This window comes from Micropterus salmoides, unplaced genomic scaffold (assembly GCF_014851395.1).
Source record: "Micropterus salmoides isolate LMB-PRFRI ecotype aquatic unplaced genomic scaffold, ASM1485139v1 Ms_hic_scaffold_5, whole genome shotgun sequence".
Taxonomy (NCBI): domain Eukaryota; kingdom Metazoa; phylum Chordata; class Actinopteri; order Centrarchiformes; family Centrarchidae; genus Micropterus; species Micropterus salmoides.
This window is the reverse complement of record NW_024044237.1, coordinates 6,827,049-6,847,511: the sequence shown is the minus strand read 5'-3', so window position 1 is coordinate 6,847,511 and position 20,463 is coordinate 6,827,049. Positions and strand designations below refer to the sequence as shown.

Sequence of the window (20,463 nt, the reverse complement as noted above, 5' to 3'; positions counted from 1 at the left end):
GCCCAAACTCTAAATCATTTTTCATTGCTTTCATACAAAATACGTTCAATGACCACTTTTTTCTAAAATCCATGAACTCTTTTCTCATCAATACTCCACCACCTGCAAAACACTATCTATATATTTGCAGCACATTTTTCAAATGCTAGCACCATGGGGCCAAAACAGTTACAGTTTTTTTTCAATTGCTAACCTGCATTGGTCAAAACTGAAGTCCCATTGTCAAAACTCTTCACACAGTCAGCGAAACAGTAGTGTATGTGAACCAAACTGTGAATCATTTTTCATTGCTTTCACACAAAATGCATTCAATGACCACTTTCTCCAAAATCCATGAACTCTTTTCTCATTACTACTTCACCACCTGCAAAACTCTGTATATCTGCAGCACATTTTTCAAATGCTAACACACTTTGTCCAAAACTGTTAAAAACACATTCAAAATTCAATTATTTTAAATATCCTGCAGACTGAAATATATAGAAAATCTTTTACATGCAGTGTATGCGTACATTTTATGTTTACATCTATCTTGGTTTTACTGTAAAACTGCAAGCTGAGTGTAAAGCAGGAAATGTGCTTGTATCATTCACAGGTTCTTATTGACATCATAACAGATATCTTCATCATTTACCGTAGCACACAAAAAAAAAAGTAATAGACATGTAGAAAAAATTATTTGCACGTAATTACATGTTCAACCATTTTGCATGTAGCGACTTATGCAATGAACTTATGACTAGATGTTTTGGGAGGTAAGGCTACTCAACAGAGAACCAGTAAACTGTAATACATTGTAATCAACATGACATACAGTAAGCAACTGATAATGTAGGAAACAGCAAACAATTGTACATAATCATTTGCATAAATGTGTCAAAGCATTTTCCATTTGCAATTTCAATCAATTTGAGAAATTGCTTTTACATATGATGTGCCCACGTGACTAGATGATGTGGAGGTTGAACAAGTAGAATTTCAATTCTGATCTGAGAAATGTACCAAAGTGTCTGAGAACAACTGTATTCTATATGAAATATTGATTTATACGAAAGACCTGTCACATTTTGAAGATTCAGATTCAGATTCACTTCATTTGCCATCTGCCATTTGCAGTATAAAACCACATTGGAAAAGAATATGCAAGAAGCTCAAAGTGCAATGTCACCACATAAAAAGACATAACATAAAACAGACAAGCAAATGCCACATAAAACTTTAATAAAACACTGTACAATAAAATCCATACATAAGATAAAAGTGCTTTGTTTAAAGTGATCACAGCTTGGGGAAAGAAACTGTTGAAATGGCGATCAGTAGAACAAGAGCTCTTGCTATGGTGCCCTGTCTCGGCGCCATCTTTTGCATAGGATGTCAGTGAGACTTGTTGCCAGAGTTTTGGTTGAACATTTTCATTTTGAGACTTGTATGAAGTGTTTTGGTGGTTTAAGTGAGTTTTGGAGGTGAGATTAACTGTTTGGTCAAGATGCATGCTGGTAATGCCTGACTGTATGAAGACTTTTGAAAAAGTGGCTTCAGTTTGATGCTTGTTGACAGTTGAAAAAAACTGTAATGGCAATCCATCCAGCAGTTGTTGAGACATTCAAATCCACAAATGTGAACCTCATGGTGGCGTTAGAGAATCACAAAAGTCAGTAGGATTGATTGTCTAGGGACAATGAGTGCTTGTACATCGCAGCTGTGGCTAAGGTGCATGTCTAAGTGTCCTTGGGCAAGATACGGAACCCCGAATTGCCCCGATGGCTGTTTCATCGGTGTATGAATGTGTGTAAATGTTTTTGTTTGAGCACTTAGGCTCAGTGGGTGAATGCGATGTAGACAAGAAAGGCGCTATACAAATACATTTAGAAAAATGTTATGCTAAGAGAACATTTAGAGGACATATCCAACAGCTGCTGAGTGATTCTGATGGGACCAACTGACTGACTAACCATCTGACCAACATTCCATTCCATTCCGAGCCATGTCATTAACATTGCAAAAAAATACAATCACAACATCTTTAAATGTTTAACAGTCCAAAACACAGAGATTAATTTTACAGTGATGTATAATAAAGAATGTGTCACTATCACTATTATCAAAAATGAAAAAGAAGAAATACCAGCAAAGATGCATAAAAGCAATACAAAATAAGACTAGAACTGCAAGCAGTTGTAAGCGGGGTAAGCCGCCCCCCTTGCCCCGGGCGCCCTGCCAGGGCTCGGGGACCCGCAGAGAATAAACGACCATAGTTGTAAATGAAGCGAACTTGCAATTACAGAGATATAAAATGAATGTATGTCTAGGGGAGTGTTAATTGATATTCGCTTAGTAATGCTGACTAGAGGCCGATTGACACCAAATTTCACACAGCCCGTCGGGAAGGTGGCTGATAATGCCCCCAGGTTTGCAATTGCAAACCTAAGATATGACATCACATCCTGTTTTGTGTGTTTTGTCAATTATTTGTTAGAGTATAATTAGGGCATTTTTTGGCGGATCAAAATTCCCTCTACAAGCTTTTATCGGCTTGGTCCAGAGATGGTCCGTGCCAAGTTTGGTGCGGATCGGACTTGCGGCTTCGGAGGAGTTAATTAAAATAGGTTTTTCAGTTTTCGTGATTTAGCGAAATGAAAACGTCATCGCACAGAGGCGTATCTTATACCATCCAAACCGGCAGAATCCCCCAAACATGTAGACATAAGGAATGTGCGATGTAGTGGTGCGTAGTTATGAGGCAAAATGTCCTTTGGTTCAAAATCCCATTGAAATGAATGGGATTTTCTGACGGTATTTGAGCTTCCATTATAGCACCACCTATAAGCCGAATTGCACCAAATTTTTCGTGTGTCATCAGGGGTGCATGGGGAACAATTGCAGCTTCGGGTGGAGTTAATTAAAATAGGTTTTTCAGTTTTTGCGATGTAGCTAAAAAAAGTCTAAACGGAAATGGGCGTGGCCTATACCATTAGATTCAGCTCGATCCCCCAAACGCGTGTATATAAGGTTTTTGATATGCACCTTCGTAGGCAGGAGTTCCAAGGTAAAACGGCAAAAAAAATTGTTATAAGTGTGTGAATTTTTGCAGTTTGAGTTTCACGTCTGTAGCACTTACCGTCAAGGCTTCAGTATCAGTTTTCTTTACGGAAGAATAAAAATAATTCAATTCAATTCAATTCAATTTTATTTATATAGCGCCAAATCACAACAACAGTTATCTCACAGCGCTTTTCATAAAAGAGCAGGTCTAGACCGTACTCTGTGATGATATTTACAGAAGCCCAACAGTTCCCACCAAGAGCAAGCACTAGGCGACAGAGGCAAGGAAAAACTTCCTTTTAAGAGGCAGAAACCTCGAGCAGAACCATGGCTCAGGGTGGGCGGCCATCTGCCTCGACCGGTTGGGGTGAGAGAGAGAGAGAGAGAAAGAGAGAGAGAAGAGAAAGAGAGAGAGAGAGAAAGAGAGAGAGAGAGAGAGAGATGTAAGGAGAGAGAGGGGGAGGGAGGCAGCCTACACAATATACACACAGAGGTACAGACAGCGAAGGTAATGTTGCTATAAACTAAATGAAAAATGGTACAGATATTTATAATAGTGTTAATGGTAACCATCGTAATGTTAATGATTATAATAACAATAAGACAGCGACAACAGTCGCTGCAGTAGAGGGTGTCGAGCAGGAACACGGGGGCAGCAGGCGACCCGCAGCCACAGATCCAGACTCCACAGCTCCAGAGCCAGAAAACCTGCAGGAAGTGATAGGAGGAGAGAGGAGAGGGACGAGAAAGCACAAGACTACCAGAAAGGGGAGAAGTTGTGTTAGTAACATGCAATAATGGGATAAGGTTGCATACAGAGGGAGAGAAAGTAGAGGAGAGAGGAGCTCAGTGCATCATGGGAAATCCCCCGGCAGTCTAGGCCTATAGCAGCATAACTAAGGGATGGTTCAGGACTACCTGAGCCAGCCCTAACTATAAGCTTTATCAAAGAGGAAAGTCTTAAGCCTACTCTTAAATGTGGAGATGGTGTCTGCCTCCTGAACCCAAACTGGAACCTGGTTCCACAGGAGAGGAGCTTGATAGCTGAACGCTCTGGCTCCTAGTCTACTTTTGGAGACTCTAGGAACCACAAGTAACCCTGCATTCTGGGAGCGCAGTGCTCTGGTGGGGTAGTAAGGTACTATGAGCTCTTTAAGATAAGATGGTGCCTGACCATTAAGAGCTTTGTAGGTAAGAAGAATGATTTTAAATTCTATTCTGGATTTTACTGGAAGCCAATGCAAAGAAGCTAAAACAGGAGAAATGTGATCTCTTTTCCTGGTTCCTGTCAGAACACGTGCTGCAGCATTCTGGATCAGCTGAAGAGTCTTAATGGACTTTTTCGAGCAGCCTGATAATAAGGAATTGCAGTAATCCAGCCTAGAAGTAACAAATGCATGGACTAGTTTTTCTGCATCATTTTTAGACAGGATGTTCCTGATTTTCGCAATATTACGTAGGTGAAAAAAGGCGGTCCTTGAAATTTGCTTAATGTGGGACTTAAACGACATGTCCTGATCAAAGATAACTCCAAGATTCCTCACAGTGGTGCTGGAGGCCAAGGCGATGCCATCCAGGGAAACTATATCTTTAGATAATGCGTCACGGAGGTGCTTAGGCCCCAGAACAATAACTTCAGTTTTATCTGAGTTTAACATAAGAAAATTACAGCTCATCCAGGTTTTAACATCCTGAAGGCACATTTGAAGTTTAGCTAACTGATGAGTTTCATCTGGCTTGATCGATAGATATAACTGAGTATCATCTGCATAACAATGAAAGCTTATGGAATGTTTCCTGATAATATTGCCTAAAGGAAGCATATATAAAGTGAAGAGGATTGGTCCAAGGACAGATCCTTGAGGAACTCCATGAGTAACTTTGGCGTGCATGGAGGACTCATCGTTAACATGTACAAACTGAAATCGATCTGATAAATAGGACTTAAACCAGCTTAGAGCGGTTCCTTTAATGCCAATGAAATATTCCAGTCTCTGCAATAGGATCTGATGGTCAATGGTATCAAATGCAGCACTAAGATCTAATAAAACCAGTACAGAGACAAGTCCTTTGTCTGATGCAATAAGGAGGTCATTAGTAATTTTCACCAGTGCTGTCTCTGTGCTATGATGAGCTCTAAATCCTGACTGAAAATCCTCAAATAAACTATTGCTCTGTAGAAAGTCACACAGCTGTTTAGCAACTGCTTTCTCCAGAACCTTAGAGAGAAATGGAAGGTTAGATATAGGTCTATAGTTTGATAAAACATCCGGATCAAGTTTGGGCTTTTTCAGAAGAGGTTTAATTACAGCTACTTTAAAGTACTGTGGTACATAGCCTGTTGATAAAGATAGATTGATCATATCTAGTATAGAGTGCTGACTAAGGGTAAAACATCTTTAAGCAGCCTAGTCGGGATGGGGTCTAAGAGGCAGGTTGATGGTTTAGATGAAGAAATTATTGAAGTTAGTTGGTAAAGATTGAGGGAAGCAAAACAGTCTAAACATGTATCTGGTTCTACAGCTGTTTCTAAGGTTCCTGAGTTTAGAGATAAGTCGGTGCCAGTTGAGGGCAGGTCTTGGTGAATTTTGTCTCTAATAGCTAGAATTTTATCATTAAAGAAGCTCATGAAGTCGTAACTACTGAGAGCTATGGGAATACTTGGCTCAATAGAGCTGTGACTCTCTGTCAGCCTGGCTACAGTGCTGAAAAGAAACCTGGGGTTGTTCCTATTTTCCTCTATTAATGACGAGTAGTACGCTGCTCTGGCATTACGGAGGGCCTTCCTATAAGTTTTAAGACTATCTTGCCAAATTAAACGAGAATTTTCCACTTTGGTGGAACGCCAATTCCTCTCAAGTTTCCGTGATATTTGCTTTAATTTGCGAGTTTCAGTATTATACCATGGAGCTAACCGTCTTTGTTTTAGTATTTTCTTTTTTAGAGGGGCTACAGAGTCGAGTGTCATTCGCAGCGAGCCAGCAGCACTATCAACAAGATGATCGATTTGGGAGGGACTGAAATTAGCATAGGAGTCCTCCGTTACTTTGTGACTAGATAATGTATTTAGAGCTGATGGAATCGCATCCTTAAATTTAGCTATAGCACTATCAGACAGACATCTTGTATAGAAATTTTTGCCCAATGGCGAGTAGTTCAGCAATACAAACTCAAAAGTTATCAAACAGTGGTCGGATAAAGAGGGATTCTGTGGGAACACCACTAAATGTTCAATTTCAATACCATACACCAAAACAAGGTCAAGGGTGTGGTTAAAACAGTGAGTCGGTTCATGAACACTCTGAGAGAAGCCGATGGAATCTAACAAAGAGATAAACGCAGTACTGAAGCTGTCATTCTCAACATCTACATGAATATTAAAATCCCCTACAATAATAACTTTGTCCGTTTTAAGGACTAAAGTTGACAAAAACTCTGCAAATTCAGATAAGAATTCAGAATACGGGCCAGGTGCTCGGTACACTATAACAAAAGAATTGGTTGCAGTGATTTCCAACTTGGGTGCGAAAGACTAAGAACAAGACTTTCAAATGAGTTATAGTTTAGTTTAGGTTTAGAGCTGATTAATAGGCTAGAGTCAAGATAGCTGCAACTCCACCTCCTCGGCCTGTGCCTCGAGGAATGTGAGTATTAATATGACTGGGAGGGGTGGATTCATTTAGGCTAACATATTCTCCATCACCCAGCCAGGTTTCAGTAAGACAAAATAAATCAATATCATAATCTGATATTAGTTCATTTACTAGTACACCTTTAGAAGAGAGAGATCTGATGTTTAAGAGTCCACATTTAACTCTCCTATTTGTTTGCACTATTGCTCTTGTGGTTTTAATTTTTATAAGGTTTTTATGCACAGCTCCTCTTCTGTTTACCTTTTTAAATAATTTCGATGGTCGGGGGACAGACACCGTCACTATAGGGTTTTCACTAAGTAACTCCTGAAATGGAGGAGCAGAGAAGTGTGTTAGACTGCGACTCTGCGTAGGGTTTTGGGTGGGTAACTGCTGAAAAAGAAGGGCAGAGAAGTGTGTTAAACTGCGACTCTGCCTCCTGGTCTCAACTCTGGGTTGTCATGGATTTGGTCCACTAATAAACTTGGCCAGATTTCTAGAAATGAGAGCTGCTCCTTCCCAAGTGGGATGGATGCCGTCTCTCCGGATCAGACCAGGTCTTCCCCAGAAAGTCTGCCAATGATCAACAAAGCCCACATCGTTTGCTGGACACCACCTCGACAACCAGCGGCGGAATGACGACATACGGCTATATATGTCATCACTGGTCAGATTTGGCAGGGGTCCAGAGAAAACTACGGTGTCCGACATTGTTTTTGCATGTGTACACACCGACTCAACATTAATCTTAGTGACCTCCGATTGGCGTAACCGGGAGTCATTACCGCCGACGTGAATAACAATCTTACTGTATTTACGTTTATCCTTAGCCAGCAGTTTCAAATAAGACTCAATGTCGCCCGCTCTGGCCCCAGGGATGCACTTAACTATGGCCGCTGGCTTCGCTAAATTCACGTTTCTCAAAATGGAGCTGCCAATGATCAGAGTTGGTTTCTCAGCGGGTGTGTCGCTGAGTGGGGAAAATCTGTTAGAAACGTGAACAGGTTGATGATGCCCCGTGGACTTTGAATGCTTACTATTCCTCCTTCGGACAGTCACCCAGCCCCCCTTTCCTGGCTGCACAGGGGATGCCGGAGGACGGCTACCAGAGGCTAACTCAGGCCGTTCCGCACCGACTACCGGGGACTGGCTAGCTACAGTAGCTAAAGACTGATCTACCAGGGTGCGGAGCCGGACTTCTAACTCACTGAGCCTCGCCTCCATGTCTATAAATAAACTACACTTATTACATGTACCATTACCGCTAAAGGAGGCAGAGGAGTAACTAAACATCTGACACACCGAGCAGGAGAAAGTAGGAGAGAGAGAGGGAGAAGGAGAAGCCATCGCTAGCTGCTAAGCTAAAGTCGCTAACGGCTAAGCTAAAGTACTGTAGCGTCAGTTACCAAAACTTTAGAACAACTATGAGATTGAACAGCAGTCACTAAAAGATGGAAAGAACTGTGAGTGCTTAGGCAAAATTACTGTAAAGAATAAGTGTTTAGCGAACAGTTGGCCGCTGTAATCTAACAAATGTAACTGTTATTTAGCGAGAGCAGCACAACACGGTACCAACACACAAGCACCGGAAACGGAAATGAGTCGACACGCTTACCGCAATACGTCAGCACGTCAGGTCAGGTATAATAATAAAAACAAGAATGATTACAATAGGGTTCCCAGCCCACTCGGGCTTGGACCCCTAAATAAACATTAGTGATCCCACTCCAGGGAAATGAACTTGTTACAGCAGCTCAAAATTCTACATGTACAGGAAAAAAGTAACAGGTAAAAAATACACATAAAATAAAAGTAAAATAGAAATAGAACATACAGATACAGTATATGTAATGGATTATTGCACAGATATCATAATACACAAAGTGTGTAGCATTATACTACAAAATATATATAAAAATGTTGCATCAAAGATTACACAGGATTTTTATATATATATATATATATACCGCGTGTTGTGTTTCATACAGACGCTAAAGAGTAGGCTACCTTGTGCGTGATGAAGTAGCGTTTGTATTTGACGAATGGGTTGTTAATGTTCACCAGTGATCAGTTTTTTTACTGCTGATTTATTTACATTAATTGAGTGTGGAATATTAATTTACAGTTTTAAGGAAACACCACTGGAAGGCTTTTACGGTGATTCCTGATTCCAGGTAAAATAATGGTATTGACAACAGTGGGCAGCGACTTAATCAGAAGCAAACTAGTAGAATCGCTGGACACCACACACTGTAGGATTTTATCTCCTGACTGGCCCATTGGCCCAACAACTGGCCCACACTGGAACTAGTTGATCCAACTTGGGCTGATCAGTTATCATATTAACATAACATGTTAATAATCAGCTGAGCAATCGTTAAGATTTGCCTGCCATAGGCAGAGTAGCAGTGTTGTGCAGCTATTTTTGCTATGATGTCTGAGTGGATTTATGTTTTTATTTACATCATGCAGTATCTTTGCCTCCCCTTAAACTGTAGGGAAGCCTTTTATCTTTGTCCTGCTAAATGTCCATGTCTACAGACCACTTCCTGGAATTTCATCCTTGTGTGTAAGGCATACTGAATCTGATAATATGTGTATCATATCTGTGTTTTCTGTGTGTGAGTTATAACTCCGAGAATATGTTTTGTATGAATCTTGATGCAAATTCCAGCTCATGATTCTCCACCCACGCCCCCCTCCCCTCCAACTCTCATGTGCCACCCTGTGGAGTCGTGCTTCACCGTCAGAAAGCCTCTAATATGGATGTTGTTTTTTGCACAGGTGTAAAACGTTTCCAATCTCAAACAAGTGACCTTCTATTCAAAATCTGCTTAAGCTTTCCTACTATTTGGAGCCTAGCAGCTCAGTGAGGGGATCAGGGTCAGACCTCAACTACACCCAAACAAATTTTCTAACCGTCCTGAGTGTGTCCATTTAATTTGTCTTTCCTTGCCAATCAGGCTTCACACAGTCTGTGGGACACAGACAAGTCTTGGCCCTGAAGTGTTTTGATTTCAGTCCTGTTGGATCAAGTCTGAGTCTGCCAGCTCAGTAATGTGCAGACAGTAACAGACACACATACCTGCTGAAGTGTGCTGTGAACACATATGTCCCGAGCAGCACAACTCCTGGCTGTCCATGTCCAAAACGAACCATTAAATGTGGTCCAATCCTTTCGCGGTCCTGGCTACTGTAACCTTGGCCAGACCACAATCTGCCATGGCTGTGGCGCCCTGGCTCCCAGCATGCCTCACTGCCAGAGATAATCTGGGCCGCCAGACAAGAGGGGATTCCAACTCTCTCTCTTCCTCAGTTTGCCCTCCTCTGCTTGCTGTCTCTATCTCTCTCTCTCTCTCCCTCCCTCCCTCCCCGTCTGTGTCTCTCTCCCAGTGAGTGGATTAGATGAGGTGTTGGTTGGAAGCAGTGCATCAGTCAAGCTTCATTAATATGAATTTATTCATGCCCATATGTCTCCCCTGTATTTCTCTTCCTTCTCCAAATCCCCCTCTTCCCTTCTTCTTTCCTTCCTTCTGTAATTTCTTCAGTTCCTCCATCCTGTTTCTTCTTCTACACATTTATTCTGTTCTCTGTTACTCAGTTCATTCAGTCTTGCGTCCTCAAGCCACCACTGTACCCCTCCCCCCATCCATACCTGCTCGACATCTCCTCATCTGTTTGCCACTCAGCTGCTTGTGTTGTATTTCTGAGGAGCTTTGTTTTTCTAAAGTGATTTTTCCTGAATTTGAAAAGTTTCACTTCAAAAAGCTGAGTATCTGCTCTAGCAGTGAAAAATGTCACATTTAGAAAAACAGATGACTGCTCTTTGTTTTAAATGTTACATTTCTCTCTCTTCCCTCTCTCCTCTACTTTCTCTCCCTCTGTATGCAACCTTATCCCATTATTGCATGTTACTAACACAACTTCTCCCCTTTCTGGTAGTCTTGTGCTTTCTCGTCTCTCTCCTCTCTCCTCCTATCACTTCCTGCAGGTGTTTCTGGCTCTGGAGCTGTGGAGTCTGGATCTGTGGCTGCGGGTCACCTGCTGCCCCCGTGTTCCTGCTCGACACCCTCTGCTGCAACGACTATTGTTACTAGTCCTATTGTTATTATTGTTATTATAATCATTAACATTACGATGGTTACCATTAACACTATTATAAATATCTGTACCATTTTTCATTTAGTCTATAGCAACATTACCTTCACTGTCTGTACCTCTGTGTGTATATTGTGTAGGCTGCCTCCCTCCCCTCTCTCTCTCCTTACATCTCTCTCTCCTTACATCTCTCTCTCTCCTTACATCTCTCTCTCTCTCTCTCTCTCTCACCCCAACCAGTCGAGGCAGATGGCCGCCCACCCTGAGCCATGGTTCTGCTCGAGGTTTCTGCCTCTTAAAAGGAAGTTTTTCCTTGCCTCTGTCTCCTAGTGCTTGCTCTTGGTGGGAACTGTTGGGCTTCTGTAAATAGCATCACAGAGTACGGTCTAGACCTGCTCTTTTATGAAAAGCGCTGTGAGATAACTGTTGTTGTGATTTGGCGCTATATAAATAAAATTGAATTGAATTGAATTGAATTGAAAATTTCCTCAAGGAATGCATTTAAGTACTGTATGGGATATTAATGGGATTTTGAATACCAGTAGCCTGTTAATTTTGTTATTGGTAGCTCAGTTGGTAGAGTCCTTACTGCAGAGGCCCAGGTTGAATCCAGGACCATTTACCATTTATGTGCACAGTGTACACTGGCTCAGCTGGAAGAGGACTCTAGCATATGTGCTCTATAGTCCCCGAAAAACAGAAGCTAATGGCCGCCTGAATTTTTGTTGCAGTCTGGACCTGGTGAGCAACTTTCATTGTAATGAATTAGGCCCAAAGCCTGTTCTCATCTCCATGCGTCCAATGCCAACGCTTTCAGAAAAAGTGACAGAGCATAGTTATTTGACGGTACCCTTTAGCGACCATAATCTGTGATGTTATTTACAGAAACGCAACAGTTCCCACCAAGAGCAGCACTAGGCGACAGAGGCAAGGAAAAACTTCCTTTTAAGAGGCAGAAACCTCGAGCAGAACCATGGCTCAGGGTGGGCCAGCCCGTTCTCATCTCAGGGCGTCATATACCGACAATTTGAGAAAGAGTGACAAAGCGTAGGATTTTGACGCAAAAGGTACCCTTTAGGTTGTCTGGTTCAGACCGGAAGTGCTAGCTACCAACGTTTGTGATAAAGGTGTTGACAGCCCCCCGAAGCCCCTACCCTTACCACAACCATCAGAAATGTTAGAACTTAAACCTAAGTCACTTAATGTATGCATGTCGACCGGCTAACCCTATAGCTGCGCACATCGGCACGATGTGCTAACAGGTAGGGTTAGCCTCCCTTGTGATGCTGCAATTTAGGAAACGGGGGCGTTTCATACTGACGCTGAAGGGTACCTTTAATGTAAAATCCTTACGCTTTGTCACGCTGGCTGAAAGTGTCAGTTATGACGCATTGAGATGAGAACGTGTTGGGTGGGCGGCCATCTGCCTCGAACGGTTGGGGGTGAGAGAGAGAGAGAGAGAGAGAGAGAGGGCAAGAGAGAGAGAGAGAGAGATTAAGAGGTAGAGAGGGATGGGGGCAGCCTAAACAATATCCACACAGAGGTACAGACAGTAAAGGTGATGTTGCTATAGACTAAATGAAAAATTGTACAGATATTTATAGTAGTGTTGTGTATGATAATAATCGTAATGTTAATGATTATAATAACAATAATAACAATAGGACTAGTAACAATAGTCGTTGCAGCAGAGGGTGTCGAGCAGGAACACGGGGGCAGCAGGTGACCCGCAACCACAGATCCAGACTCCACAGCTCCAGAGCCAGAAAACCTGCAGGAAGTGATAGGAGGAGAGAGGAGAGGGACGAGAAAGCACAAGACTACCAGAAAGGGGAGAAGTTGTGTTAGTAACATGCAATAATGGGATGAGGTTGCATACAGAGGGAGAGAAAGTAGAGGAGAGAGGAGCTCAGTGCATCATAGGAAATCCCCCGGCAGTCTAGGCCTATAGCAGCATAACTAAGGGATGGTTCAGGACTACCTGAGCCAGCCCTAACTATAAGCTTTATCAAAGAGGAAAGTCTTAAGCCTACTCTTAAATGTGGAGATGGTGTCTGCCTCCTGAACCCAAACTGGAACCTGGTTCCACAAGAGAGGAGCTTGATAGCTGAACGCTCTGGCTCCTAGTCTACTTTTGGAGACTCTAGGAACCACAAGTAACCCTGCATTCTGGGAGCGCAGTGCTCTGGTGGGGTAGTAAGGTACTATGAGCTCTTTAAGATAAGATGGTGCCTGACCATTAAGAGCTTTGTAGGTAAGAAGAATGATTTTAAATTCTATTCTGGATTTTACTGGAAGCCAATGCAAAGAAGCTAAAACAGGAGAAATATGATCTCTTTTCCTGGTTCCTGTCAGAACACATGCTGCAGCATTCTGGATCAGCTGAAGAGTCTTAATGGACTTTTTCGAGCAGCCTGATAATAAGGAATTGCAGTAATCCAGCCTAGAATATCAAATGCATGGACTAGTTACCAATGTTACCAATAGCATGCTTAGCTCAGCTACCCTTGTTGATCATGTGACTCTCGGCTCATGGCAATGGCGTTTTCATATGGAGTTTCAGATAGCAGGAAAAGGAGGAGTTAGGTGACCTTTCAACTTTGTGGACAGACAATGTGGCCACACTATGTTCAAACTGCATTTACATCTGAGAGAAGATCACAGTTCAAGTCAGATCACCTAAAGATGTGGTGTTGCTCCTCCTGTCACATTAGGATTGCATTGTGTTCTTGTGTGACGCATTTACACCTGCGGTAACATGCTTCTTTCTTTATACAGATAAGATATTCAGACACAGATTCAGCATATTTTTACCAGGTGGAAATGGGATGTACAACGCATACTGTGCAATACTATAACAGCTTTATTTATTCTTATCACAGCAACTGAACATGACAACTCACAACATACAGCAATTTTAAACATACCGTAACCACTGTATATAATAAGTATATTGCTCCAATTATCTTTATAGAAATATTAACAATGTTCCTAGAAGCAATAGATCAAAGGAAAAGTGTTATTAAAAAGACAGGACAAGAATTATTTTAAGAAGTGAGAAAAACCATGATGCATTTCTGTACCCTGAAGGAGAGCAAGATGGCTTGCTTACAGCTTCTGCAAGTGTCAGCCTAGATGATGAAAAGTTTAAAATTAGTCAAAAAATCTAAATTGATAGAGTGGCGTATTATTATTTGTAGAAGAACAATCTGCACACAATAACCCAGCAAGGGCCCTGAGCTATTCCAGATGTTGGTGCATATCATTGAGGATGAACAGCTGGGTGTCAACACCCATAACACTGCATTAAATCATATTCATCAACAGCTATAAAGTTTTAAATAAGATAGACTTCTCTTGATCAAAGTGTTCACACATGAACACACACGATACATTTAACATCATATTTAATAGAAAAACAAACATTGTAATGTTTACCATGAACCAGAAAGGCATTCAAGTGACATTTAAAAAGTATAATCGCACACATACATGTAATAAAATACATGACATGAGATTTACATTGGCAGATCTTTGTTCAAGCAGGTATTGAACAATAATCTGTGTTGTGAATTTGTTTGTATTTTAATTAATATAACAGCAATTATGAAAAATGGTAACAGAAATTAACTATCATCAGTGGAACAGTGCTGAGGATGAATTAGAGTTTAAAGTCTGATATCTTGGTGGAAAAAGCTGCTCTGCAGTCTGGTGGTGTGGCAGCAGAAAAAATAAAAGGCAGCAGGGTGAACAGGCTGTGGCTGGGTGGGTACTGTCCTTTAGAATCCTTTGGGCTCTGCGCAGGCACCTCACCTCACCGATATCACTGATGCTCGGGAGATGGGTACCGATGATCTTCTGAGCAGTTTGAATCACCCGCTCCAAAGTAGTAATGGTAAAAAAAATATAGATTTTGATTTGATAGCCTTTATCAAATATTGTGGTTGTGAAATAGGAAATGACCAGGAATCCATACTAAAACAGTGGACATGCACACTAAAAAACAATGAAAATGGCGCATGTCCAAAAAATTCAGATTTTAAACTCTGCATACACACACCTGTAGGTAGCTTTCCCTTTATACATCACAGTCCACATGGAAATGTGCACACGTGGGTCAGCCTCACATGCAGCCATTTACACATGCACTTTCAACCATAAATGGTTGATGCAAAGCACCTCATGAATACTGATGCATATAAATGAGCCTGCTTACGCGCCAACAACAATGGCACCTCACGAGATCTAGGTGCTCGTGAGGTGGACGTTTAAAAACACATATTGTTTGACCACTAACCCTAAACCCCTTGTTCTAATTTACAGATGTAATTTTACCTTGTAGAACTCGGGAGTGTTTTTCTGTTACTTTGGTGGTTTTAAAGGGTTAAAAAGTCACACAATAACACAAACTAACTCATTAAGGCAGCAGTAAACCAGAGAGGTAAAATGACTATTTTTGTCAAGGGATTCTGGTGGCTTTGACGTTTGACGAGAGCATTATAGTGACTGTTTCTGGTTAAACAAAAACATTCTTACTCTTAAAAAAAGCTCTCTCTCTGTAGGGATTCTTTCCACAAAGTTGTTGGACATTTCTGACAATCTGAACCTGTCAGTGGCAAAAACAAGCATTTTAGTGGACGTACTTCAACGGGGCATAATTGCATGCAAGGATTACATTGCAGCCCTGTTCACTGCTGCCGACAGCCGCGCACTCACACAGTACGCGACCAATTTAAAAAAATGTTGTTACCATTAGTCACATAGAGATAAAACATGAGAAAACAGGGATTCAGATTGAAAACCCTTAAAGTACCTGAAACAAATATCTGCCCAAACTTGATCTTCGCTAGTTAACATTTCAGAGTTAAGGTGAACATTTTGTAGAAGTACTACTGTTGTATCTGCTGTCCTCTGCTGTACAGTTTTTACTAACACTGTCTTCTCCCTCTCAGGTGGTGGAGAGCGAAGAAGTGGAAGAACTGACAGAGGAGGAGGGTGATGAAGGTGGCCAGTTTGACGTCATCCCACTCTACTCAGAAAGGGCCACTGTCTCCAACCTGGGCTCCTCCGGCACAGGGGGAGCTGCATCCCAGACCACTGGCCCTCCTAAATCCATACTACTGCTCCTTCTGATTCTGTCTGCCTCCCTTAGCTGGGGGTAGAACAGAGGATATAGAGAAGACACACATACACACACACACACGTACACATACATCCATGCACATGGAAACACTCGCATATAATGGACCTGCCAACAATCCTGGACTGATGGCTGTAAAATAATAGGAAGCATAATGAAGAAATGGACTTCACAATTTGTCAGTAGCATCCCCTTGATTCCTCAGTTCTTTCCTTGGTTCCTTCCTTTTCTCCTTGGAAAATTGCACTTTTTTCAGAATGGTCTGACTGCAGCTGCAGTGGTGTATTACTGTAATGTCCTGGGAGCACAGGAAACCTAGTTGTGGTAGGTTATTCACATGTTACCATCAACCAATAATGTAGCTGTTTCTGTCATAGGTCCAGAAAGATTATATAATTTTGAGTGGCTTGCTTGGCTGTACACAAACATTAGCAGGCCAAGGTGTGTTAGCAGGATAAAATAATGGCTTGAAGGTAATGTTGCATTCTTGCCATATTGTACAGACAGTTGAAACAGCTCCTGTCAGCTCCCTCAGTGTTAATCATGAGTAGTAGATACAAATTTCTGACAGCTTTGATGTCTCTCGGTTGGCAATAGGAAATAACCAAGTGTCCACAAACTGGTGCCAAAATGTCTGCAAAGCCAAAATTGCTGTCAATCCATTCAAGACAAAGAAAATACATACTATTAAGATTAAACTTAATGCAACTATTTTAAGAGGAGCTGCAAAGCTTACACAGTTAATGTCTGGTTTAACTTGTTAGCAAGATGCTACCAATATTTACCAAAATAAAACTAGCTAAATTGCTTGTGTGGCTTATGTCTATGTAAATGGGCTCAGATAAAATAATGAACATTCCCAAGCTAGCTATGCTAGTAACAAAATCAAATGGCACAGAAGCTGGCTACAAACTCTTTTATTTGATACATTTTACAACATAGCAAAAGAAAATCTGTAAAAGTTGGTACATGGTGTTGTCAAAGTGCAAACAAATGTTTTAGTAAGATATGTAGTTTGTAAGCTAGTTAAGTTGATGAAAGTTGATAAACTTAAGGATAAACTGTAGGCTATAGCCATTTATAACTTTTGATGATTTATGTACACTATGTTCATTTCTGGCTTCTCCAAAAGCTACTTTTTAGAAATAGGCAACATAGTCAACATAATGCAAATCCAACAGCCCAACCACCTGAAATCTAATAATTGAGTGCCACATTCCAAACTCTTATTTTTTTTATTGGTTCACTTTTATTTAATGATCAGTTTTAATTTTGAGAAGTAGAGAATAAAACACAAATGGATAGTACATTTTTAGTACCAGCATGTGTTTGGGGTCAAAGCAGATGATTGGCCTGGAAACACTGCAAACTAATGATCTTGCTTGGATGTGAATACGCCCCACACACAGAAATGCCCCACGGCTGCAGTCGGACCTCTTTTTTTTTTACTTATTGATGGTTGATGATTTGTCCCACTGGTTACAACTTACCTGTCTATGGGGTCATCCTTACATAGTATGCATCATTCAAACTTCATGGTGATGAATGCAGCGATCCTCTTCTCCCAGCCGCTGTCTCTGTTCTACAGCTGGGATGAATGACAAATTACACACTTGGCTCTCATTGTTTAATGAACATCAAGTGACAAGTGTGTGATGTGTGTGTTTGAGCGTGCAGGGATCAGATGGAGAGAATGCAAAGAAAATGCTTTTTGTCATAATTTGAGTGTTGCAATTCATCGTTCCCATCCACGTCAGCATTGCCACACATACTACAGAGACTCACACACACCTTACATTTGCACACATACTGCCTGCCATGTATTGAGCCGATGCAGCTCTTTTTTGCTTTATTGCTCTATCCCCGTCCGTGTTGCCCTCTCCGGTGCCTCAGGACCGGGACCCGAGCTGCCACCGGCCCCCGTATGAATAAAGCAGTAACAAAAACAAGATCCCAGAAACAATATGAGCTCTAAAACAGTAGAACAAATCAAATGGCTCCCCAGCAGGCGAAAAACACATGCTACTTCTGAAATTGACACGGAGACAAAATGAAAAGAGTTAGAGAACGAGTAGGAGCGATAGATGTATGGAGGAGAAATTTAGAAAAAAATAAGGCCCTGTCCCTGTGTGGTCTTTGTGCGTTTGATGTTTTACTTGTTTTTAGTTGGGAGGCTGATAATCACTCCCTGACAACATCTCTTTATCATCTGACAGGCTTCTTGGGTTAGTGTGTGTGGGGGGGGGGGGGTATCAGACAGTGATAGAAATAGTGTGCTACAGCGAGAACAGAAAGGACCCTGGAGCACAAATATAGCAGAGAGAATCGCCGGCTCTTGATTTTCTGTGTCTTATAAATCTTTTGCTGACACTAATTTTTCCCCCCCGTTTCTTTCCCATTTCTTGGGAATGTGTAAAATTAACTTACATCTGCAGGGGTGCCAGTGATGGTGGAGGGCAAGGAGACAGAGGACGGACAGAAGGGAGGAGAAATAGGAGAAAGATGGAAATGGGAATGGAAAGACAGCCAGAGAATGAAGAAAGGAGGGAAACAAGTCGAAGGAAGAAATGGAGGAGAGGGAGCAGGAGGGGGACAAGGGAAAAGGAAAGCAAGGGTAAGATAGGAAACAAAAGATGTAACAAATTAGAGGGAGAGAAAGAAAAAAGAAGCGTGGAAGCAAGAAGGAGAAGATAAAAGTAGAAAATAAACATAGAAGAAAGCAGCAAGTAGAAGAGGACAAAATAGGAAAGAAGAAGAAGAAAAAGAGGGCAAGAAAAGAGGGATGGCAGGAAGAAGAAAGGGGAGAAACAAATGAGAAAAAGCAGAGAAGACAAAGGAAAAGCAGGAACAAAAAGGATGAGAAGCAAACATGGAGAAAGAATGGAAAAGAAAGAAATGGAAGGGGGGCAAATAGAATATAAATAGGTGAGGAGAAAAGATGTAAACAGGAGATGGACAGGAGGAAGGGGGGGTAAGAAGAGAAAGGAATAGTAGGGAAGAAGGAAAAAAGAAAGAGGGGCAGAGAGAGGAGGAAAAAAGAACGAAATAGACATTGAAGAAAATAACAAGGAAAAGAGGTTGGAAAGGGGGAAGAAGGAAAAAAGAGTTGAAAAGGGATAGGAAGAGGATGGAAGGAGTAGAGGAATGAGAAGAGTGAAGAGAAGGAGTGGGCAAAAAGGAGAAGAAAGCTAGGAGGAGGAAGAGGACACTTGCTTTGTGAAGCTGCCGAGGAAACAAACTACAAAGGGAATGAAAGGATGTGGAGAGAGATAGAGAGGTGACAGGTCTGCTGTGTACTTTAACCTCTCTTTTTCCTCAGGCATTGTGTGCAACTACTGACAAATGCAGGCTCACACAAACACACACACACACACACACACACTCAAGGCCTTTCTGTCTAAACACACCCCTCAGACAAAGCGCCTGTCAGTCAATGAAACAGTGATAAGAGACAGCGTAAAGCTCTGTTGGCTCACCTGAGATTCTTCTTTAAACATTCCGCCGGCTGAACAATAAATCATGATGTTCTGTGAGGAGTGCTTTGCCCAAGTATTAACTGAGTCATAAACAGCAATCAGGCACTGTAATCTAACAGAGGATACTGATTACAATGAAACATTCATTCATTGTAATGACTGCAAATGTCTCCATGAAGGACTCTTCAGAGAGCTGTCAGCATTGACAGCTTTGTTTAAAGAAACACCATGTGCACCTTAAAACCTCTGACTTAGGTCAACCATGACATGAATCTATATTTTTCTTTCTGCCACTAAATCCCATGAATAGACCCAACCAACAATGAATAATTAACAACTCACATGTGTCTCACAGCCTGATGTCTCTTCTTCTTCTGAGCCATAGAGCTCTATTGTCGTGTAGAAACTATTAAAACCCGTCAGTGAGCCTCACTGCTGCAGTGGGTGACATGTTCCTTCATCACCATGAACACACATAGCGTTCTGTAGTTTACAGAAATTATTCTAGTGATCTGTAATTCAAAATTTTTCCACTGTAGATTTCCCTTTCTCTCAGTCCCACCATGATTCTGTTGTCTTAGCTTTGGTAAGAATTGCAACCTTTTCAATTGTTTTGCAATGAACTGCTGTGTTGTTTAAAAAACTTTATATTTAATATCCAGCTGAACATAGTTTTGTCTTCAGTGTCCCAGGCTGTGTAGCACTCCTAACAGTCATTAACCAGATGGTATATTTGAGGAATCTGGTTAGAGATGAGTCAATTGAGGAAAGTTGTTAGAAGTGGTTTGCTGAGATTTCAACTGGAGGAGCTTGTTGGCAGTTACACACACACACACACACACACACACAGCCTGAGCGTAAGCTCTGTGAGAAAGGTTAATTTGTTGTGGGCTCACACCACACAAAGGGCAGTGATTGGTATAATTTGAAAATCTTCTGATTTAACCATTTGTTGTGGACATATTGAATTGATGTAAGGCCTTACATATAGCATGAAAACTGGTTGAAGTGTGATGAATTCCTTCTATTTGGAAGAACACCAATTCCTAGTGGGACTGGACAAGTCAGAGTAAAT

The 20,463-nt window shown here is 41.5% G+C and overlaps 1 protein-coding gene across 1 annotated transcript in view; it reads left to right on the top strand.

Annotated features, from left to right (window-relative positions):
• Positions 1–19,446, top strand: part of LOC119889140 (GDNF family receptor alpha-4-like) — a 123,552-nt gene extending 104,106 nt beyond the window's left edge. The window contains exon 8 of the mRNA XM_038700010.1: positions 15,725–19,446. Coding sequence (XP_038555938.1) covers positions 15,725–15,934 — 210 coding nt within the window. The 3' untranslated portion in view covers positions 15,935–19,446. The remainder of the gene's footprint in view (positions 1–15,724) is intronic.
• Positions 19,447–20,463: the final 1,017 nt, after the last annotated feature.